The sequence below is a fragment of the Carcharodon carcharias genome, chromosome 6 (genome assembly GCF_017639515.1).
Source record: "Carcharodon carcharias isolate sCarCar2 chromosome 6, sCarCar2.pri, whole genome shotgun sequence".
NCBI lineage: Eukaryota > Metazoa > Chordata > Chondrichthyes > Lamniformes > Lamnidae > Carcharodon > Carcharodon carcharias.
Window position 1 is genome coordinate 46,303,658 of NC_054472.1, and position 24,097 is coordinate 46,327,754.

General features: G+C 44.7%; 1 protein-coding gene across 1 annotated transcript in view; it reads right to left on the minus strand.

Annotated features, from left to right (window-relative positions):
- The window catches only part of itga9 (integrin, alpha 9), a 570,745-nt gene that overhangs the window by 416,076 nt on the left and 130,572 nt on the right, over positions 1-24,097 (minus strand). Inside the window, exon 13 of the mRNA XM_041190128.1 lies at positions 6,476-6,521. Within this exon, the coding sequence (XP_041046062.1) occupies positions 6,476-6,521 (46 nt within the window). The remainder of the gene's footprint in view (positions 1-6,475; positions 6,522-24,097) is intronic.

The window sequence follows — 24,097 nt, forward strand, 5'->3', positions numbered from 1 at the left end:
ATCAAAAAACCCAGGAATGGGATGTTATTCAGTTAAAGAGCCACTGCAAAGCCTGTTGCCAACAGGTTCCTCACCCGCTAACAGTCACACAGTTTTGGCAGGGACTAGGTTTTGAAAATTCTGCCCTTATGGTACAAAAGCAAGGAAGAGTTTTTTAATTATTTATAATTCACAATTCAGGCTTCAACTGGAATAATGTGCCCATTTCTGTGCATCACACATTAGAAAAGACATCAAGGCCTTGGATGCAGAGGAGAATTACTGAAAAGGTACCAGGGATGAGGTAGCTCAATACTTGGAGACACTGGAGAAGTTGGGATTGTTCTCCTTAGAGTAAAAACGATTGAGGGGAGATTTAATAGATGGGTCAAATATCATGAAAGGCTTTGACAGCATTAGTAACAAAGCTGCTTTCACTGGCAAAAGGGTTGATAACCAGGGGACACATTTTAAGTTACTAGTGATTAGTGTTTTATTTAGTTCTAACATAACCTCCTCACTTTTATGCTCTATGCCTTAGCTAATAAAGAAAAAGTATTCCGTATGCCTTCTTAATCACCTGTCCAGCTATCTTCAAGAATCTGCAGCCATGGACTCAAGACCCCTCTATTCCTCTCTATGCTTCTCAGTATTCTACCATTTATTATATATTTCCTTGCCTTGCTTGTCGTACCAAAACATATTATCTCACGTTGGGGGTCAACAGTGGTATTGTGGCTCAAGTAATCAAGAGCCCAATGTTCTGGGGACATAGATTCAAATCCCACCATTGCAGCTGGTGAAATTTAAATTCAATTAATAAATCTGGCATAAAAGCTTGTCTCTAACAGTGACCATGAAACGATTGAATTGTCCACAAAACCCACCTGGTTCACTACGTCCTTTCGGGAAAGAAATCTGTTGTCCTTACCCATTCTGGTCTACATGTGACTGCACACCCATGCACAATACCTTCTGAAATGGCTCAGCAAGCCAGTGAGAGCAAGCCAGTGAGTTGTACCAAACAGCTATAGAAAAGTCAAAAAGGAATAAAACCCAATAGACCATCTGGCATCAACCTAGGCACCAGAAATAACAATGGCACACCTACTGCTCTCCCTCAGCTGATGAATCAGTGCTCCTTCATGTTGAACACCACTTGGAAGGAGCACTGAGATTAGCAAGTGAACAGAATGTATTCATATTTGATAACTTGTTAGAAATAGGTGTAGTGTCAGAGGACGGATATAGATTAAACAACCATACCCTAGAAATAAAGTAACAGGTTCTTGCCAGGCAGCAGCCTTCTTCAGATGGAGGAAGACCAGGGGAAGAGCTTCCTAACACTTCAGCTACTGAGCAGAAGACTGCCACCAAAAGCTACAGGGATCAACATACTCTGTACCATCCGTCCGTTTGTCCTCCAGGATCAGTAAACCTTTCATAACTGTCACAAGTCATATGCTTTGCCTATCAGTCTATACATCAGATCTAAACTGTTGCTTCTTATTAAATGAAATAAATTACCTTAAAATCAATTATGAGTTCTCAACCGCCTATTTTGGGTTAGTTGTGACTCCTGATCTTACATCCCTCCTTAAAATATTCAGTTGAGCTTGTAAGAATTTACCTTCCCTTAACAAATCCATGCTAACTGTCCTTGATTAATTTGTACATTTCTAAATGATGATTAATATTGTGCCTCAGAATTTTTTCCAATACTTTGTCCATCGCCGAGCATAGGCTAACAAGCCTGCAATTACTGGGTCCCTTTCTACCTTTTCAAACAATGATAACACATCACTCCTCCAACCCTCCATTCCTCCTATACCACACCTGTAACCAGAGAAGATTGAAAAATGGTGCTCAGAGCCTCTGCTAGTTCCTTCCTTGCTTCTCTTAACAGATTGCAATATATTTCATCCAGGTTTGATGATTTATCTACTTTCACAGATTCTAAAAACCTTAATAATTCCTCTCTTGCTGTGCTTATTCCATTCAATATTTCACACTCTTCCTCCTCAACTACGATACCTGTATTGTCTCCCTCTTTTATGAAGAAGCATTCATTAAGAACCATGCCCACATCGTCTACCTTCACACACCGGTTAACTTTTTGATATCTAATAGCCCCTACCCTTTACGTAGTTATCCTCTTGTTTTTTATATATTCATAAAACATCTTTAGCTTTTCCTTGCCAATATTTATTCATGCCCTCTCTTTGCTTTCCTAATTACCTTTCTAATTTCATTCTGCACATTCTACATTCCTCTAGGCTTTCTGCAGCATTGAGCTCTCAGTATCTGACATGAGTCTTATCATGCCCCACATGCTCCTAAACATACACAAAGTTCTAGAGTTGAAAGTCCAACCCTATTTCTTTGTGGGAACATGTTTGTTCTGTAGCCCAAATCGCTTCATTGGATGCCTCCCACTGCCCTGACACAGAATTACCTTCAAGTCACTGTTTCCAGTCCACTTTTGCTAAAATCATATCACAGCTTAATAAAACTGCCCTTTTTCCCAATTGAAACTCTTACTCCTGGTCTAATTTTTCATAATTACACTAAATCTACCTGGGTTATGATCATAACTGCCAAAATGACCTCCCACTGATATCCATTCTACCTGCCCAGCTTAATTTTCTAAAACTCTCCTAAATTTCTTTGGGTATTTGGGGTTATAATACTCCCAGTAATGTAATTGTCCCTTTTTTGTTCTTCAGTGCAACTCATCTGGCCTCATTTGAGGATCTTTCTGGCACATCGACTCGCTCTTGTTCTTCTTTCAACAGTGACTTGGGATCTCTTACATCCACCAGATAGGACAGGGCATCAGCTTAACATCTCAAGTGAAGGACGGCACCTCCAACAACACTGCACTTCCTCAGTACCTGCACTGAGTGTCAGGCTGGATTATGTGCCCCAGTCCTGGAATGAAACTTGAGCAAGACTACTGTTAACTGTGTCAGGGCCAACATCGAAACAATTTTCTTCAACTTTGTGTAGAGGAGAACATAAATTCTCACCCTCAGGGTCAGCACTGAATTATACAATTAGCAAAGGATGAACCTTATTCAAATAGCTGTACTTCTTAAAAAGTTGTTTTTCCAAAAGGACATAAGATTGAGGATTTACAATGATTCTTGACCTTGTCCTCAGTATAAATAATTCATGCTGATTTTTGTTATGGCTGTACTGTTCTAAAGCTCTACGGATGTGGAAACTGCATCTATTTTGACAGGTTATGAATGGAATTCATAGAATCATAGATTGGTTACAGCACAGAAGGAGGCCATTTGGCTCACCCTGTCAGTGCTGGCTTTCTGAAGGAGTAATTCACCTAGTGCTGCTCCCCTGCCTTTTCCCTATAGCCCAGCACTGTTTTCCTTTTCAGATAATGATCTATTTCCCTTCTGAAAACCTCGACTGAATCTGCCTCCATTACACTCTCCGACAGTGCATTCCAGACCTAAACCACTCACTGTGTGAAAAAACTTTTCCTCATGTTGCCATTGCTTCATTTTCCTTAAAGTTACATAGGCTTTTCTTTGATAACTCACAAAACTGTTCCCTATAGGCTAACGTTCCTTTTTAATGCCATAATCATTCAATGGAAAATACCAACAGAAAAATAAAAGTAGTACAAAGCATGACCTTGGCCTCCCTAATATCCGTGATTTCATGCTTTAATGGCATGCTTCAGAAATATAAAATGGGAGGGAGAGGGAGGGGATCAGGGGGAACAGAGGGAAAGACAGGCATCAGAGGGAGACAGAGAAAGATGGAAGACAGACAGATGGAAACAGAAACAAACAGACAGGCACACAGACCAAGAAAGGCAGAGACAGAAGGAGAACAGACAGAGAACATACATTTTTATGGCTCCTTTTCACATCTCTCACAAATTTCCCATTACACAAGCAACAATTTACATTGTGTCGTTACTGTTTTAATGTAGGTAAAAGCAGCATTTTTTGCATTGAAAATCCCACTGGGAGGAAGAGCTAAAAACTGGGTTGCCCTGGCTGCAACATGGCATCTGATGTTGCTGAAAACATTGAGAATGACGGCATTATCCTGCCTTATTCTCTTTCTCAATCTGCAGCTCACCCTCTCTATTTGGCATCATGAGCAAGCTGGTAATGGAGTGAACGTGGACCTCTTGCTTGCCATCTCATGCACCCTCCCTGATACCAACCTTCCCGTTTTGATTTTTTGCTTTCAAATTACCAAGAACTGCTGCCTGCCCAGCCACAACAGCCCCAGGAGGAGGAAAGAGAACAACAGCACAGTACTAATGAAGAGTCTCTGTCGCTTGATCTGATACTCTCAGCCAGCTGACTGGAACTGCAGGTAACTTAGAGGCTAGTGTAATGTTGGGATCAGCACATGGTGAGTCCTCCGGGCGCAAGTGGGATGCAGCCATGTGGTTTGGCTGCCAGCTTACTGGGCAAATGAGCACTGACACCTCAGTGGGACAGAATATAGGAGAATGCTGATGGACATGTACACCAAGACTTTGGTATCATTTGCTTGCCTTCCAGATAGCTTCCTCTCACTATCTAGGAACCTGGAGGAGTTTAGCTCCAAATTAACAGAAGGTATTGCGCAGAGCTTGCCCTCTCTGCAGCCCCTGTTCCAAATTCCTGTCACGCTACAGAATCAGAGGCACTGGCACTGCATTTTGTGTGGACAAGTCACCTACTCCAATGCTCTTGCAAGCCCCTCCCCCAACACCCATCATGAGAATGCGGTAACACATGAAAACACCTGCAGAGTAATTCCAGACACTTTGAAATAGAAAAAGTTCCAAAAAAATCACTTTACCTGCAATATGGGTACCAGACCCTTTCAATGCCAGTGCAGGACCTGTCTTGCATGTCTGCAAAGTAACATAGGGATATGTGGTCCTTTTATTATTTTTTCATAGCATGTGAGCACCGATGACAAGGCCACCATTTGCTGTCCATCCCAAATGCTGCTAAGAATGTGATGGCAAGCCACCCTCTTGATCCACTGCAGTTTATCCGGTGCAGATACAATCACGGTGTTGCTGGAAAGGGAGTTCCAGGATTTTGATTCCACGACAGTGCAGCGATATAGTTTCAAGTCAGGGTGGTGTATGACTTGAAGGAGAAGCTGTAGGGGTTGGTGTTCCCATGCCTCTGCTGTTCTTGTCCTCTTAGGTGGCAGAGGCTGTGGGTTTGGAAGATGCTGTCAAAGGAATCTTGGTGAGTTCCAGCAGCACATCTGTGAAGTGATGGTAATCAGTGCAGCCACGGTGATGCAGAGAGTGAATGGGTAAGATGGCGGATTAGCTGCCAATAAAGCAGATTGCTTTGTTCTGGATCAAGCTTCTTGACTGTTGTTGGAGCTGCGCTCATCCAGACAGTGGAGAGTATTCCATCATACACCTCACTTGTGCCTGGTAGATGGTAGATAGATTTTGGGGAACGAGGAGGCGAGTTACTCACCACGGAATATCCAGCCTCTGACCTGTAGCCACAGTATTTATATGGTTGATTCAGTTCAGTTTCTGGTCAATGATAACCCCCAGGATGTTGCTGTTGAGGGATTCAGAGATGGTAATGCCTTTGAATATCAAGGGGAGACGGTTAGGTTTGCTCTTGTTGGAGTTGGTCATTGTCTGGCACTTGTGTAGCACAAATGTAACTTGCCACTTATCAGCACAAGCCTGAATGCTGTCCAGGTCTTGCTGCGTAAGGGCACGGACTGCTTCAGCATCTGAGGAGTTGTAAATGGTGAATAGTGTGCAATCAGCAGCGAACATCCCTACTTCTGACCTTATGATGCAGGGAAGATCATTGATAAAGCAGCTGAAGATGGTTGGGCCTAGGACACTACCCTGAGGAACTCCTGCAGTAGTATTCTGGGACTGTGCTGATCGGCTTCCATCAACCACAACCATTTTCCTTTGAGCTCAGTTTGACTCCTGCACATTCATTCTCCAAATTTTGGATATTGGCATCAAATCTGCCAGTTGGGTTGCGTGACATCAGGCTGGCATCCACTTACAACTTTCTGGCACACACAGTGCTGCCTCGATCTGCGCTTTGCTACTAACAGAATGTCATGCACAAAGCGGCTGGCGATGTGGGGGACACACAAGAGAGTGGTTCAAGCCTCTGTAGCACTACTACAAGTGTTGTTATGTGAGGCAATGTCTCACCCAAATAAAAGAAAATACAGAGTAAATCTATGAATATCTGCCAGGAAAAGGAAAAGTTCTGCTGTAATCTTTCATAGAGTTGATGTCTGACAAAGAGTTGATGTCTAAAACATTAAACCATCCTTTCTCCTTACAGAGGCAGCTAGACCTGTTGCACATTTCTAACATTATCCATTGTTTTCAGACTTCCAACGTTTCTTTTTGTACAAAACTAATTCAATCTAAGAGAGTTTGCACAAACAAGCATGTAAAATATCAATTTGATGAGAATTCAGACCGCAGCAAGAAACAAACAGTTCTTACCTCAGTAGGACCACACTGTCTGACATGAAGGCACCAATGGTCACATCTGGAGGGAAAGGAGACATGTTGATAATTTATCAATGCAGTACTACTTCTGCTCAGGAGAATTTTTTTCCATTTTGCAGTTAGGCAATATTTCACCACTCAACCGCTCAAACTACAATGCTTTGAGAATTTTTCATGTCGTTCTCTTAAAGGATACCTTGATCAGGCCCCATCCAGAGTGTTGTGTTTCGTTTAGGGCACCAGGACTCAAGAGTATATGTTGCTTTGAAAGGGATATAATGCAGATTCTCCAGAATGATACCAGGACATAAAAAGTTAAATCATAAACACTGATTGCATAAGCTTGGTCTGTATTTCCTTGAGTTGGGGATGTTGAGGGGTGATCTTATTGAGGCCTTTAAAATGGCAAAAGAATTTGACAGTCTAGATACAGAGAAACAACTTCATCTGGTGGAGGAATCCAGATGACAGGGCATTATCTTAAAAGTAGAGTTAGTTCAATTAGGAGTGAAATCATTAAGTATAAGTGATGGGATTTTCCCATTCTTCCCACAATGATGCCCGTCACTGGCGGGACCAGAAAATCCTGGCCAAGGTCTAGTAGACGGCTGGAATTCTCTCCCTCAAATGACTGGGGAGGCTGGGATAATTGAAATTTTCAAAACTGAGATTGATACATTTTTGATAGCTAAGGATATCAGGGGTAGGGAACAAGGGTGGATTTAAGGTACAAATCATGACCTAGTTGAATGGCAAAAAGGGTTAGAGGCACTAAAAGATCCAGTCCTGATGCGCTAACAAACAACATTGTGGAATGGCGAAATGAAGGCTCTACAGGGAGAGATCCTTGTTTAATCCAGTCATAGGGGGGTGGTGATAACCATGGCAGGATTTCCCATGTGTGGGGTAGGTGAAAATCAAAGGCCAAGTCAATCCACATTATTTTTGCATACATGCTGGTGGCTAGTTAAGAGTGATGATTACTTACCCATCTGATCAGAAAATACTGTGCAACACAGGGGTGCCTGAGGGGTAATTGAGTGTAATTTATAAAAAGGGAGGGGCTCAAATGTGGAAGGCATACTACTACTATCAGAAATATTGTTGCAGTACCGAGCATTTCAGGCAGACTTAGTTAATGACATAAAACAGGTAAGTGCCTTGCCAAAACTGAAAACGCTGTGAATCATTATACACTCCCAGTTAGAGCTCATAACAGAATATATATTGGGAGGCTTGACACCAAAAGTCCAGTTTCATCACAGTTCCTCTGCAGATGAACAAATCACTCAAATATTAAGTGTGTTCTCAGTCTCTAACCTAATCGAGGAGGTCCAATGTCTTAGGGGTTTATGGTTTGTTTTGCCTTCTTCCTGGTATGCGCTGGAGCAAATATCGAGTGATCTACACACTTCAAGTCCATGGCACTATGCCCAACAACTCATAATTTTGCATCCGTTAAAGTTAACGCACACAAAATCATAGACTAGGAGAGAAAGAAAGACTTGCATTTACATAGCGTCTTTCACAACCACCAAATGTCCCAAAACACTTTACAGCCAATTAGGTGATAATTAGTCGTAGTCCAGAAAGGACCAAAGGCATCTCTCTCCGTTTGGGAGATATAGTTCATTATATAGCTTGAGGAGCATCACCCCACGTCAAGTGTGGGGCAAAGTAAGGAGGCAGGCCTCCTTGGACCACCACAGCCGGTACTGGGATTGAACCCGAGCTATTAGCATTATTCTGCACTACAATCTAGCCATCTAGCCAACTGAGTTAGCAACTCCCACACAACAAATTTTGACTGTAAGTCTAATTACTGCTGTAATGTAGGAAACCAGGCAGTCACTTTATGCATAGCAAGCTCCCACAAAAAGAAAAAATGACTAGTTAATCTGTTTTTGGAATGCTGATTAAGGGATAAATATTGACCAGGATCCTGTCCCTCTTTGAAATAGTGCATTGGGATATTTTAAATACACCAAAGAGGGCAGATAGTGCTTCAAGTTAACATTTCATCCAAAAGACAGGACCTCTGATAGTGCAGAACTCCCTTAAAGTCAGTTTTCAGGTCCTGAATTAGGCCTTGAACCTATAACCTTCAGATTCAAGGGTGCTACCACTGAGACACAACTGTCCGCTTCCTGACCAGCAATGCTTGTATGTGCCAAGAATAGGCAAAGTGAAACTGCTATCTCTAGAAATGTGCAAAAATGCAGCATTAGATCATTAAGTTGCCCAACATTTTTGGATTTTGTTTGACTTTAATGCTCTTTGGATTGGAAAGTGACAAATGTAATGTATTTAAGAAAAGAGGGAGAGAGAAAACAGGGAACTACGGACCTGTTAGCCTGACATCAGCTGTAGGGGAAGTGCTAGAATCTATAATAAAGAATGTGATAACGGGACACTTAGAAAATAATAAGATAGGGACGAGTCAACAAGGAATTAAGAAAGGGAAAACATTTTTAACAAACCCGTTGGAGTTTTTTGAGAATGTAACCAGCAGAATAGATAAGGGGGAACCAATGGATGTGGTATAGTTAGATTTTCAGAAAACATTTGATAAGGTCCCACGCAGGAGGTTAGTAAACAAAATTAGAGCACATGGGTTGGGGGAAATAGACTAACATGGATTGAGAACTGGTTAACAGACAGAAAACAGAGAGTAGGAATAAATGGGTTATTTTCAGGTTGGCAGGCCTTAACTAGTGGGGTACCCCAAGGATCAGTGCTTAGGCTCCAGCTATTCAATGATTTGGATTAAATATAACATTTCCAAGTTTACAGCTGAAACAAAACTAGGTGGAAGTGAGTTGTGAGTAGGATGCAAAGACAGTTCAAGAGGATGTGGAGAGGCTAAATGAGTGGACAAAAATTTGGCAGGTGGAATGCAATGTGGAGAAATGTCAGGTTGTCTGCTTTGGTGGGAAAAACAGAAATATGGAGTATTTCTTAAATGTTGAGAGGCTGGGAAGTATTGAACTTTAAAATGAATTGGGTGCCTTGTTCATGAGTCACTGAAAGCTAACATGCAAGGTACAGCGAGCAATTAAGAAGGCAAATGGTATGTTGGCCTTTAATACAAGAGGATTTGAGCACAGGAGTAAAGATGTCTTACTATAATTATATAGAACCTTGGTGAGACCATTCCTGGAGTACTGTGTGCAGTTTTGGTCTCCTTACCCAAGGGAAGATATATTTGCCACAGAGGGAGTGCACCAAAGGTTCACCAAACTAATTCCTGGGATGGAAAGATTGTCCTGTGAGGAAAGATTAAATAGACTGGGTATGTCACTCAGAGGGTGGTGAGCCTTTGGAACTCTCTGCCCCAGAGGGCTGTGGAGGCTCAGTTGTTAACTGTGTTCAGGACTGAGATTAATAGATTTCTACATAGTAAAAACATCAAGGGATACGGAAATAGTGCAGGAAAATGGTGTTGAAATAGAAAATCAGCCCTGATCTCATTGAATGGAGCAGGCTTGAAGGGCTGAATGGCCAACTCCTGCTCCTATTTCTTATGTTCCCATTGTACATCAATGCTTTATTTAAATTTATGGTCAGAATTTCCTTCTTAAACTAGATAATTAAAATGGGTTCAGATCATGAGTTGTTTTTGACTTTACTTCTTACAAATTTTATGATTTGAGATTTCAAACAGCCAATGTAGTCTGGCCAAACAAGCTTGCTATAAACTTTACAGTAATAAATGGTTAATTATTTTCATTCACATGCCTGTTTGACGGCTTTCAATTAGAGATACAATTCACAAAACCAGTCTAGTGTACAAAGTTTGATTAAAATGTCTACTCAAAATGAGCGCAGCTTGAACTTCTGATTTTACAGCTATAAAAAAAAAGATGGGATTTTCCAATCCGGGACTAAGTCCCGTGGAGGAGGCGGGGGAGGGTTTCCCACCACGGAGGCTGCCAGGAATTTATGCAGCATCGTGCGACACCAGACTCATTAATTATTTCCTGACGTATCATGCGGCAGGATGGGCTGGTTGATGGTGCCTTGCCATTGTTTCCAGGCGCTATTTTTAAAAGCACCCAGACAGCAGCTTACTAACAAGGCCGATAGAAATGGCAAGAAAGAGACAGCACCAAAGTTTAGCGACTCATCCTCGGGTATCTTTCTCAACCAGGTGGAGGACAGGAGGCACCTCCTCCCAGCTGAAGGGGGCGAGGAGGAGGCTGAGCAGGGAGACCAGCCCTGTATAGGAGCAGATCGCCACTGCAGTCAGTGCCCAGGGTCTTCAGTACAGCTCAGCCTTCCACTGCCAGAACAGGATGAACAATCTCATGCGCACTGTCAGGATAAGTGAACCCTCAGCTGCTCACACTAACCACAATGAATGGTACAGGGAACATGGGCCTCAGTCATAAGGTCATGCTTCATAGCCCCACTGCAGTCCATCCGCTCTGCAGGGGTAGAGGCCACTGTGCTTCCCTTATCCTTCCACACAGGGAGCTCATGTTGTCTGGAGGTGGGGGTGGGTGGAGGAAGGGGCTCAGGTACAAGCAAGCACTGCAAATGACATGCCTCTCTGAGCCTTATCCTTCTATCTGGATGGGTTCACCACTCTGGAGCGTGCTGGCCCAGGACCCTCATGGACAACCTGCAGCTCATCAATCACATACCACACAATCCAGTGGGTTATCTCTAACATTGGAAGCAAGAGAAAGAAATGTGAAATAACTATGTACAAATCAACCCCGTCTTCCCTGTTCTCTTTGAGGAGGAGAAGTTATGCCATAACCGGCGAGAGAGGGAGAAGACTGGAGGAGGTCGGCCACACCTGAAGGAAGTGACAGAATTCATGGAGCAGGGAGCCCAACTAGCAGGGGTGAAGCAGGACTGGGCCATTACAGACGTGGAGACGGAATTTGGGCCTCCGACCAATAAGGATCTATGCATGTCACAGAAACCTCAGGGCCAAGGGTTCCACCATGTTCGAGGCAGCTCATGCAGTCACTCGCTCTCTCCTCTCTCACTTTCAGGTACCACCAGGAAGAGGGCAAGGCCCAAGCAGCAAGAAGCCTTGTGCAGCTCCAAATCAAGTCCAAGCCCAGAGAGGAGTGAGGACATCACAGTAGAGCGAACTTTAACTGTAGAGGCACCGGCCATCAGCCCAGAGACACACACCTCGGTGGGTCTTAGCACTAGTATAGGAAAGGTCTCACACTTGTGGTCACTGCACGGACACGAATCCACAGTAGGAGGAGGCAGGGTCAGCTCAGCTCACTGGCCCAACAGTACCTCCTGCAGCCTTCTACCTGGATCTAATCCCTGGGCGAAGTCCCTGGATGACGGTCCGATCCTTGGGCAAAGTCCCTGGACAAAGGTCCGATCCTTGGGTGAAATCCCTGAATGAGGGTCCAATCCCTGGGCAAAGTCCCTGGATGAAGGTGTGATCCCTGGGCAAAATCCCTGGATGAGGGTCCAATCCCTGGGCAAAGTCCCTGGATGAAGGTGTGATCCCTGGGCAAAATCCCTGGATGAGGGTCCAATCCCTGGGCGATGTTTCTGGATGAAGGTCCGGTCCCTGGGCCAACTCTCTGGATGAAGGTCCAGTCCCTGAGCGAAGTTGCAGGATGAAGGTCCGATCCCTGGGCGAAGTCTCTGGATGAAGGTCCGATCCCTGGGCAAAATCCCTGGATGAGGGTCCAATCCCTGGGCGATGTTTCTGGATGAAGGTCTGGTCCCTGGGCCAACTCTCTGGATGAAGGTCCAGTCCCTGAGCGAAGTTGCAGGATGAAGGTCCGATCCCTGGGCGAAGTCTCTGGATGAAGGTCCGTTCCCTGGGCCAACTCTCTGGATGAAAGTCCAGTCCCTGAGCAAAGTCGCAGGATGAAGGTCCAATCCCTGGGTGAAGTCTCTGCTTGAAGGTCCGGTCCCTGGGCCAACTCTCTGGATGAAGGTCCTGTCCCTGAGCGAAGTCACAGGATGAAGGTCCGATCCCTGGGCAAAGTCCATGGATGAAGGTCCGATCCCTGGGCAACGTCTCTGGATGAAGGTCCGGTCCATGGGCCAACTCTCTGGATGAAGGTCTGATCCCTGGGCCAACTCTCTCGATAAAGGTCCAGTCCCTGAGCGAAGTCACAGGATGAAGGTCTGACCCCTGGGCGAAGTCGCAGGATGAAGGTCCTACACCTGGGCGAAGTTGCTGCGCTGAGAACAACCACCTCCTAGTTGCTGCTACACAGGGAAGATCCACATGCTTAATGCTTCATCCACCCAATGTTGCAAATGGTGTTCCAGAGTCCGGTTGCTGTAGGTTTGCATCTTCTCTTCAGATCTCCGCAAGCTGCCCAAGGCTTTCTTAAGGTAAGTGCCAGCTTTTACACGCTACATTGGTCCAAGCATGTTCTGGGCTGGTGTGATTTGCCACTGGTGTCGCAGACGATTGGACATGAGGGAGCAATTCTGGTCGGGCCTTCACCTGCATCTCAAAGAGATGCAAGTTGGTTTCATGCTGGCCTCTGGCTGGAAATGCGAACCGCCATGGTGTGCGGTAGTGGAAGATGCCACCATCATTTCACGCCTGTGTGAAACTAATTTTTGGATCTCCCACTACTTCTCCCCCCTAGCCCCAGCCCACTATCAGGTCCACCCGCAGGGACATGGGAAAATCCTGCCCAAAGTTGGTACCATCTTCAAATGCAGGAGAGTACTCTATTCATATTAGTAAAATATCAACTCTTAACAAACTGAAGGATTCACTACATACAAAATGCTAGATAACTGGGAGAATATTGAGAGCAACTAACAAACGCACTTAACTACAACAGGGAGGAAGTTAATACCCAATTAGAATGCAAGGGCCAAAATAAACAGCATTATGCAACAAGAGTGCCCTTAATATGCTGTCAACTGTGCGATTCTGAGACTTCCATATTTCATTCTGTCTTCATCAGTAAGGGTGCGGGTAAAAGGTATAAAAAGTATCCAGAAGTTTGTCACAGCAACTTAATTATGAACTTGAACTGTTACTACCCCCATAAAGACCAATAAATTTTAAAAAGAAATTTGAACTTCCAGTGACTGACTGAAAGGATCATATGACAAGATTTCAGGTTTTAAGACTTTTATTGCAACAAACTAAAAGCAACATTTCTGCACGCTATTCAGTAGGCAATTTATAATCTAAACTGTAGAAAAGATCCCCCGTTTAACTTTTAAAACAACCAAAAATCCCCCTTCACAGTTACACTTTTTCTGTCCCTTCAATTCATTCTCCAAGGATCAGTCCAAAACCGATCTAAGCTCCCGATGGCTTGCTTTCTTTTTCCTTTTCCAGCTGGGTAACTTCTAATCCCCAAACTAAATTTCACTGTGAGAGTTACTCTAGAGATTCCTCACTCTAGCCAAAGCTTGGTAAATCTTTCAGATTTATTTAAATCCTCCCAAATTTGATTTTGTTAATCCAAGTGCAAATTCCCAACCACTTTCTGTGTAGTGAACAATAGAGACTGGCTACCTCTACCTCTCTGTTCGCTCTCTCTTTCAGATTTTTGCAGGCTGACACGCCGCCCGCCCCCCCAACCCCCCACCCCAACCCTCTACCCCAACCCCCCACCCCAACCCAACCCCCCACCCCAACCCTCCACCCCAACCCCCCACCCCAACCCTCCACCAGCCCCGATCTACAAATGCTCCTGCTGTTGTCCACAGGTGTGTACATCGTGCACCTTCTTTTCACTAAAACAACCTGGGTCTCACTGTCCCCATAGCAACCAAGCCACCCAGGCTTGTTGTCATGCAGGATTAAAAGCAGGTCGCATGACCCCCTTCACTACACCATCCTACCTTAAAAAGACAGTGCCAAAACATAACAAACTTGTAAGCTTTGTGTTTTTAACAGCATAAAAGTACATTTTAACGAACTGAATACTATATGGCAGATAGGTCATTTGAAAAGACTGGAACTTCTATTTAACATGGGAAAATAGACCTTAAATATTGCTAAAAACAAAAAACTGCAGATGCTGGAAATCCAAAACAAAAACAGAATTACCTGGAAAAACTCAGCGGGTCTGGCAGCATCGGTGGAGAAGAAAAAAATTGACATTTCGAGTCCTCATGACCCTTCCACAGAACTGAGTAAAATTAGGAGAGGGGTGAAGTATAAGCTGGTTTAAGGTGGGGGAGCTGAGGGGAGAGAAGTGGGGGGGTTGGGGTGTGGTTGTAGGGACAAGCAAGCAGTAATAGGACCAGATAATCAAAAGAAGTCACAGACAAAAGAACAAAGAGGTGTTGAAGGTGGTGATATTATCTAAAAGATTGTGCAAATTAAGAATGGATGGCAGGACACACAAGGTACAGCTCTAGTGGGGGTGGAATGGAATAAGACTAATGGGGCATAAAAGGTATAGATTTAAAAATAATAGAAATAGGTGGGAAAAGAAAAATCTATATAAATTATTGGAAAAAACAAAAGGGAGGGGGAAGAAATGGAAAGGGGGTGAGGATGGAGGAGGGAGTTCAAGATCTAAAGTTGTTGAATTCAATATTCAGTCAGGAAGGCTGTAAAGTGCCTAATCGGAAGATGAGGTGCTGTTCCTCCAGTTTGCGTTGAGCTTCAGTGGAACAATGCAGCAAGCCAAGGACAGACATGTGGGCAAGAGAGCAGGGTGGAGTTTTAAATGGCAAGCGACAGGGAGGTTTGGGTCATCCTTGCGGTCAAACCGCAGGTGTTCTGCAAAGCAGTCGCCCAGTTTACGTTTGGTCTCTCCAATGTAGAGGAGACCGCATTGGGATCAACAAATGCAGTAGACTAAGTTGGAGGAAATGCAAGTGAAATGCTGCTTCACTTGAAAGGATTGTTTGGGCCCTTGGACGGTGAGGAGAGAGGAAGTGAAGGGGCAGGTGTTGCATCTTTTGCATATGCATGGGGAGGTGCCTTAGGTGGGGGTTGAGGAGTAGGGGGTGATGGAAGAGTGGACCAGGGTGTCCCAGAAGGAAAGATCCCTATGGAATAACGCCAGTGGGGGGGTGGTGGGCGGGGTGAAGGGAAGATGTGTTTGGTGGTGGCATCATGCTGGAGTTGGCGGAAATGGCAGAGGATGATCCTTTGAATGCGGAGGCTGGTGGGGTGATAAGTGAGGACAAGGAGGACCCTATCATGTTTCTGGGAGGGAGGAGAAGGCGTGAGGGCGGATGCGCGGGAGATGGGCCGGACACGGTTGAGGGCCCTGTCAACGACCATGGGTGCAAAACCTCGGTTAAGGAAGAAGGAGGACATGTCAGAGGAACTGTTTTTGAAGGTAGCATCATCAGAACAGATGCGACCGAAGTGAAGGAACTGAGAGAATGGGATGGAGTCCTTACAGGAAACGGGGTGTTAGGAGCTGTAATCGAGGTAGCTGTGGGAGTTGGTAGGCTTTTAATGGATATTGGTGGACAGTCTATCATCAGAAATTGAGACAGAGAGGTCAAGGAAGGGAAAGGAAGTGTCAGAGATGGCCCATGTGAAAATGATGGAGGGGTGGAGATTGGAAGCAAAATTAATAAATTTTTCCAGGTCCCAACGAGAGCATGAAGCAGCACTGAAGTAATCATCAATTACCGGAGAAAGAGATGTGGGAGGGGGCCGGAGTAGGATTGGAACAAGGAATGTTCCACATACCCCATAAAGAGACAGGCATAGCTGGGGCCCATGCGGGTACCCATAGCCACACCTTTTATTTGGAGGAAGTGAGAGGAGTTGAAGGAGAAATTGTTCAGTGTGAGAACAAGTTCAGCCAGACGGAGGAAAGTACTGGTGGATGGGGATTGTTCGAGCCTCTGTTCAAGGAAGAAGCTAAGGGCCCTCAGACCATCCTGGTGGGGAATGGAGGTGTAGAGGGATTGGACGTCCATGGTGAAGAGGAGGGGGTCAGAGGCCCCAACCCTCCATCATTTTCACATGGTCCATCTCTGACACTTCCCTTCCCTTCCTTGACCTCTCTGTCTCAATTTCTGGTGATAGACTGTCCACCAATATCCATTACAAGCCTACCAACTCCCACAGTTACCTCGACTACAGCTCCTCACACCCCGCTTCCTGTAAGGACTCCATCCCATTCTCTCAGTTCCTTCGCCTCCGTCGCATCTGTTCTGATGATGCTACCTTCAAAAATAGTTCCTCTGACATGTCCTTCTTCTTCCTTAACTGAGGTTTTCCACCCACGGTCATTGACAGGGCCCTCAACCGTGTCCGGCCCATCTCCCGCGCATCCGCCTTCATGCCTTCTCCTCCCTCCCAGAAACTTGATAGGGTCCTCCTTGTCCTCACTTATCACCCCATCAGCGTCCACATTCAAAGGATCATCCTCCGCCATTTCCGCCAATTCCAGCATGATGCCACCACCAAACACATCTTCCCTTCACACCCCACAGCATCATTCCATAGGGATCGTTCCCTCCGGGCACCCTGGTCCACTCCTCCATCACCCCCTACTCCTCAACCCCCACCTATGGCACCTCCCCATGCATACGCAAAAGATGCAACACCTGCCCCTTCACTTTCTCTCTCCTCATCGTCCAAGGACCCAAACAATCCTTTCAAGTGAAGCAGCATTTCACTTGCATTTCCCCCAACTTAGTCTACTGTATTCGTTGCTCCCAATGCGGTCTCCTCCACAATGGAGAGACCAAACACAAACTGGGTGACCGCTTTGCAGAACACCTGCGGTCTGTCTGCAAGAATGACCCAAACCTCCCTGTCGCTTGCCATTTTAACACTCCACCCTGTTCTCTTGCCCACACGTCTGTACTTGGCTTGCTGCATTGTTCCACTGAAGTTCAATGCAAACTGGAGGAACAGCACCTCATCTTCCGACTAGGTACTTTACAGCCTTCCTGACTGAATATTGAATTCAACAACTTTAGATCTTGAACTCCCTCCTCCACCCCGGCCCCTCTCCGTTCCTTCCCCCTCTCTTATGTTTTTTCCAATAATTTATATAGATTTTTCTTTTCCCACCTATTTCCATTATTTTTAAAGCTATACATTTTTAAATCTATACCTTTTATGCCCTGTTAGTCTTATTCCACCCCACCCCCACTAGTGCTGTAACTTGTGTGTCCTGCCATCCATTCTTAATTAGCACATTCGTTTAGATAATATCACCACCTTCAACACCTCTTTGTTCTTTTGTCTGTGACATCTTTTGATTATCTGCTCCTATCACTGCTTGCTTGTCCCTACAACCACCCCCCACCCCCCCACTTCTCCCCCCCACTACCCTCCCCCCACCTTAAACCAGCTTATATTTAACCCCTCTCCTAATTTTACTCAGTTCTGTTGAAGGGTCATGAGGACTCGAAACGTCAACTTTTTTCTTCTCCGCCGATGCTGCCAGACCTGAGTTTTTCCTTAAATACTGCTATATTTTTAAAACCAAAGTTGAAAAGCAAAGAAATTAAATAGACTGAGAAAAATAACCCTCACAGTTATTATGAATTTCTCAGCTATAAGGAGTGCCCCTTCTGGAGGGCCATTTGTCCTACATTATACAACGTTCACTGTAGTATGCTTCATGTTATCACTCACTTCCACTTCCAAGCTTCTCCAGACTGTCCTCCCCCAGAAACCCTTCTCAGTTATAATGCAGACATTAATACAGCCAATCCTCACCAACAGTGTCCCAGCCCCAACTCCAAATGGAGTAATGCTTGTAGCACTAACATCTTCAGAGACAGCAGGAAAAGGTTAAACACTATTTGGATTTAGCAGTAATTCTGCTTGTAATGATTCATTCACATGAAATGAATTAACAGACTCAAAGAAGTATCCATCTAACATTATACCTGTCATTGACTATGAGCTGTACATTTCTGTTTAACATCAATGTTCATGTGTCTTACTGCCCTGGCCACGGTTTCACAATGTCATTTTTAATCATCTAATAAGAATTTCCTTCTTTCAATAAAGTAATAAACTAGCTTCAGAGTTGTCCTTAGCTAAAGTGTCACATTTTGTCGCTTTCTTTTCGACCCATATGTAACCTTAAAACAACAACAACTTACATTTATATAGTGTCTTAAACATAGTAAAATGTCCCAAGATGCTTTATAGGAGCATTTTCAGATTATATTTACCACCAAGCCACATAAGGACAACATAAGGTAGGTTTTAAGAAGCATCTTAAAGGAGGAGCGCGAAGTAAAGAGATGGCATAGTTTAGGAGGTAAGTTCCATAGCTCAGACAACTGAAGCCATGGCCAGCAATAGTGGGGGTGCAAAAGAAGCCAAAGTTGGAGGAATGTAGAGTTCTTGGAGGTTACAGGAATAGGGAGGGGAAGGGATATGAGGACAAGAGGTTTAAAATTCAGGTGCTGGTGAACCATTGAAAGTCAGCAAGCACAAGAATGATGGAATGAATGTTACCCAGACAGTAATATAACTGTGGCTGTCGAAGTTAAATAAGGTGCAAGTGTTTTACCAAATAAGGCAATAGTACTAAGAAGTGAGGGGAAAATGTAGAATGTTTAAAGATCATTCCACCTTTGCTTAGACTTTCATGTCTAAAGAGGATAAGATGGTTGTGGCAGTTTAAGATCGGTGCACAATTAAAGCTGCTTCAACTGAAGTAACTGCAGAGATGGTCTTAGCTAATGTTCAGGCACTTAAACTTGATCATGCTGATTGGCCTGATTCCATTCACTCCAAAGTACATATGGAAATGAAGGATGTTGTATGTGAGCCAGTAGCTCACATATTTAATGGATTAAGAAAGACATCTACGGTACTATTATTTAAGAAGATAATGAAATCAGACCCTGTCACTAATAACAGTTTGAATTTGGTTCTAGGGATGTTATTTATGATCACTTCAAGAGAGTAGTGGGTTTTTTTTTTAAGGATTCCCAGCACGGTTCAGGAAACCCAATGTATTTTGAGATTTACCAAAAAGTGTATGACAAAATGCTATGTAGAACATAATTGGAAAAGATTGGATACTGCTGTCCCATTTCCAATTACTATTTCTCCTCCAACATCCTTTCTCCATGTTTGAATCCTGCAAACATGTTTCTGCCTTGGCAACGTACTGAAACAGTCCATATCAAAGTCATAAATAGCATCCCACGTGAATGTGAGCGTGGTAACTTCTTCCTCTCTTCCTTCTCTACTTGTATACAGTCTTTGACATGGTTAATCACACCATCCTCCTCCAATGCCCTCCACTATCATTCAGCCGACTGAGATTGCCCACTGGTCCTATTCTTATCTATCACCCCTCAACAAAAGGACTTCCCACCTCAGAGAGCAGCTGGCCAATCAGAGGGCTGGCAGTTCTCACATCCCACCAGCATCATGAGGAGCGGTGGCCACTGCTAGGACTGCAGCGAGGCCAAGAGGAAGGCATTCAGCGTTGGCTTTGGATGTGAGGTGAGTCTGCGATCTCATCAGGGCCAGAGTGACAGGGGTGGTGGTGTTTGCACCTCGTCTGGCACCAAGGCTCGTCAGATTTTATGTGGCAGGCTAGGGACTTTGCGTGGGTCTCTACTATGTGTAAAATACCCGCAGCAGTGGGAGGAAGCCCCTGTGGTCATTAATTGGACGCTGAATGGACTCAAGTTGCCAACAGGCGAGTGGGCTGCCTAACGCCTCCCTTGCTGTAAGTAAAATACCATAGGGATTGGGGCAGGTGAGCAGGCAATGGGCAAGGCACCCCTGGCCTGACACCCAATTTTACACCCCCAACCCCACCTGCCATTCTGCCCTGGAGGAGGAAAATAAAATTCAGTCCATTGTCTCCTTTCCCCATCAAAACTCCATTCCCTAGCTAATGACTCCATCGATCTCCCTGACGGCCGTCTGAGGCTCAACCAGGCCATTTGCAACCTTAGTGTCGTATTAGGCTCTAAGATGAGGTTCCAACCACATAGCTGCTTCATCAAGACCACATACAGAGTATTATCCATCTCTGCCCTGCCTCAGCTCATCTGCGCTGAAACCCTCATCCTTGCCTTTGTTACCTCTATACCTGACTATTCAATGCTTTCCAGACCAGCCTCCCACTTTCCACCCTTAGGGAAAGTTGTGGCATAGTATTATTGTCGCTGGGCTAGTGATCCAGAGACCCAGGGTAAAGCTCTGGGGACCCAGGTTCAAATCCCAGGCAGATGGTGAAATTTAAATTCAATAAAAATCTGGAATTAGAAGTTTAATGACGACCATGAATTGATAGTCGTAAAAACCCATCCGGTTCACTAATGTCCTTCAGGGAAAGAAACCTGCCATCTTGGCCTTCTCCAGAGGACCCCAGCATCACAGATGCCAGCCTTCAGCCAATTTGATTCACTTTCAAGAAATGGCTGAAGGCACTGGATAGTGCAAAGGCTATGAGCCCTGACAATATTCCAGCAATAGTACTGAAGACTTGTGCTCCAGAACTTGGCGTGCCTCTAGCCAAGCTGTTCCAGTACTGCTACAACACTGGCATCTACCTGGCAATGTATATGTGACTCCAAACTCACTGAATGCCCTCTGAAATGGCCTAGTAAGCCACTCAGTTGTATAAAACCGCTAAAAAGTCTCAAAGAAATTAAACATGACGGACCACCCAGCATCGACCTAGGCATCGGAAACGACAACAGCAAACACATCTGGCCAAAATTGGATGAGCTATCTCACAGACTAGTCAAGCCAGCCCGAAATATTCATACTCACGGAATCATAATTTACAGACAATATCCCAGGCACCACCATCACCATCCTTGGATATGTCCTGTCTCACCAGCAGGAAGTGGCAGCACAGTGGTATACAGTCAAGAGGGAGTTGCCCTGGGAGTTCTCAACATTGACTCCAGACCCCATGAAGTCTCGTGGCATCAGGTCAAACATGGGCAAGCAAACCTCCTGCTGACTATCATATACGGCCCTCCCTCAGCTGATGAATCAGTGCTCCTCCATGTTGAACACCACTTGGAGGGAGCAGTAAGGGTGACAAGGGCGCAGAATGTACTCTGGGTGGGGGACTTCAATGTCCATCACCAAGAGTAGCTTGATAGCACCACTTTAAGCTGAGTCCTAAAGGGCATAGTTGCTATACTGGGTCTGCGGCAGGTAGTGAGGGAACTAACAAAAGGGAATAACATACTTGGACTCATCCTCACTAACCTGCCTGCTGCAGATGCATCTGTCCATGACAGTATCGGTAGGTGTGGCCACCGCACAATCCTTGTGGAGGACGAAGCAGGACAAATCCAACCTGGCCAATTATCACCCCATCAGTCTACTCTCCATCACCAGAAAAGTGATGGAAGGGGTCATCAATAGTGCTATCAAGCAGCACTTGCTTAGCAAAAACCTGTTCACCGACACTCAATTTGGGTTCTGCCAGGGTCACTCAGCTCTTGACCTCATCACAGCCTTGGTTCAAACATGGAAAAAAGAGCTGAACTCCAGAGGTGAGGTGAGAGTAACAGCCCTTGGCCAAGTGTGGCATCAAGGAGCCCTAACAAAACCAGAGTCAATGGGAAATGGCACCCCTTCCACAAACATTCACTCCCTCCACCACCAACGCACAGTGGTAGCAGTGTGTGCCAACTACAAGATGTACTGCAGGAACTCACCAAGGCTCCTTAGGCAGCACCTTCCAAACCCACGACCACTCCATCTAGAAGGACAGCAGACAACTGGGACCACCACCAACTGCAAGTCCTCCTCCAAGCTACTCACCATCCTGACTCGGAAATATATCACTGTTCCTTCAGTGTCACTGGGTCAACATCTTGGAACTCACTCCCTCACAGTACTGTGCATGTACCTACACCACATGGATTGCTGTGGTTCAAGGAGGCAGCTCACTACCACTTTCTCAAAGCCAATTTTGGATGGGCAATAAATGATGGCCCAGCCAGCAAAGCCCACATCCTGTGAATGAATAAAATAAAACGTACAGCTTAAACATGGGACCCAGACGTCTGGAGTTCTCTTTTGATCTCACCTATAGTCCTAATTTGTCACAATCATTTTATCTCTGCCTCCTGTTACAAAGTCATTTTTTAGTCTGGCTGTCTAATTTACCTCTAAAAAATTTATTAGAAATGCCACATTGAATACTGAATCCCGGTTTTAAATACAAAACCTGATTCTCATTATAACTGGAGGCTGTATCATTATAAGACTCACCATAAATACTATGAGATAAATTTTGTGCATTGGCCCTCCCAATGCAGCCAGAAGTGAATATTAGAAATAATGCCAGGGAAGTGAGCACAGCTCATGTAATTTTCCACCTATTAAAGCAGAAAATCATGTGGAGCACACTTCAATCTTCACTGTTGAATTGCTGAAACATGCGCGCTCCCTTTCTCCAAAGTTCTGCACCAGAAGCAGTAAACCATAGTATCTACAATAATGTGCAAAGAGAGTTGAATATGCACTACAGTGAATGCCAGAATGATTGACATGTTTAATATGACATCCTAAGCTTTATTAATAGGGGCACAGAGTACCAAAGAAAGGAAGTTATGTTAAACTAATATAAAACACTGGTTCAATCTTAACTGGAGTACTGCCCCCAGTTCTAGGCACCACACTTTAGGTGGGGTGTGAAGGCATTAGAAAGAGTGCATCCAGGGAGGAAGAACTTCAGTTATGTAGATATATTGGAGAATTTGAGGCTGTTTTCCTTGGAGAAGGATGAGGAGAGATTTGGTGGAGGTACACAAAATCATGAGGGGTCTAAACAGAGTAGATAGGGATAAACTGTTCCCAATGGTGGAAAGATCAAGAACAAGAAGGCAGAGACTTAAGGTAATTGGGTCACAGCCAAGCATACATACGAACCCTGACCAATAAAAGCATTAGCTCAGCACAAAAACAATAACAGAATTACCTGGAAAAACTCAGCAGGTCTGGCAGCATCGGCGGAGAAGAAAAGAGTTGACGTTTCGAGTCCTCATGACCCTTCGACAGAACTGTCTTTTTGTTATTAGCTCAGCAGTTGGTTCTGCTTAAGTGAATTTGCTTGATTGACATTTTTCAGTTGTCATAATAAATTGTTCTTTCTGTGATCTCTTTTGTAAATGCTTCAATATTTATTTGGAAAAGACTAAGAGGTGTGAAGTATTTGAAGCCTTTGTCATTGATACTTTTCTGGTCTGTCTGGATTGACACTTCGATTAAGTTGTAGGGAACAGCAGTCTTTTTCAAAAGATGATTTGTGAATGGATTTTTTTTCTCTCAGCAGTTCCACACTTGCTATTGCTATTATGCTATTGGTTATGTACATAGGCATATTAGGTGAATGGACATGAGCGGCATGCGTTGGCATGGACATGGACATGAGTGGTCATGAGAAGTGGCTGGGTGCATATGTTGGCATTGAATTGGAATGGAGCAGTCATGGGGCCATGTAAGGGGCATGGAGGCAAGAATAAGACTTTTGACCTTACATTTCAAAAGGTTCCTGAATCTAGGCCACAGTTCATAACTCCTCTGAGGGGCCATGAACCGCGAGAAGCTGGCCCAACTCCATAAAAATTGTGAGTGGCTAGGAGATGCCTATCCCTGCAAATGAAGCCCGCCAGGCCGGGTGTGCAGGGTGCAGGTTCAATACCTATACCCTTTTCTCATGCCAGCAAAAATTGGGGACGCTGGGAATTGGGGCAGAT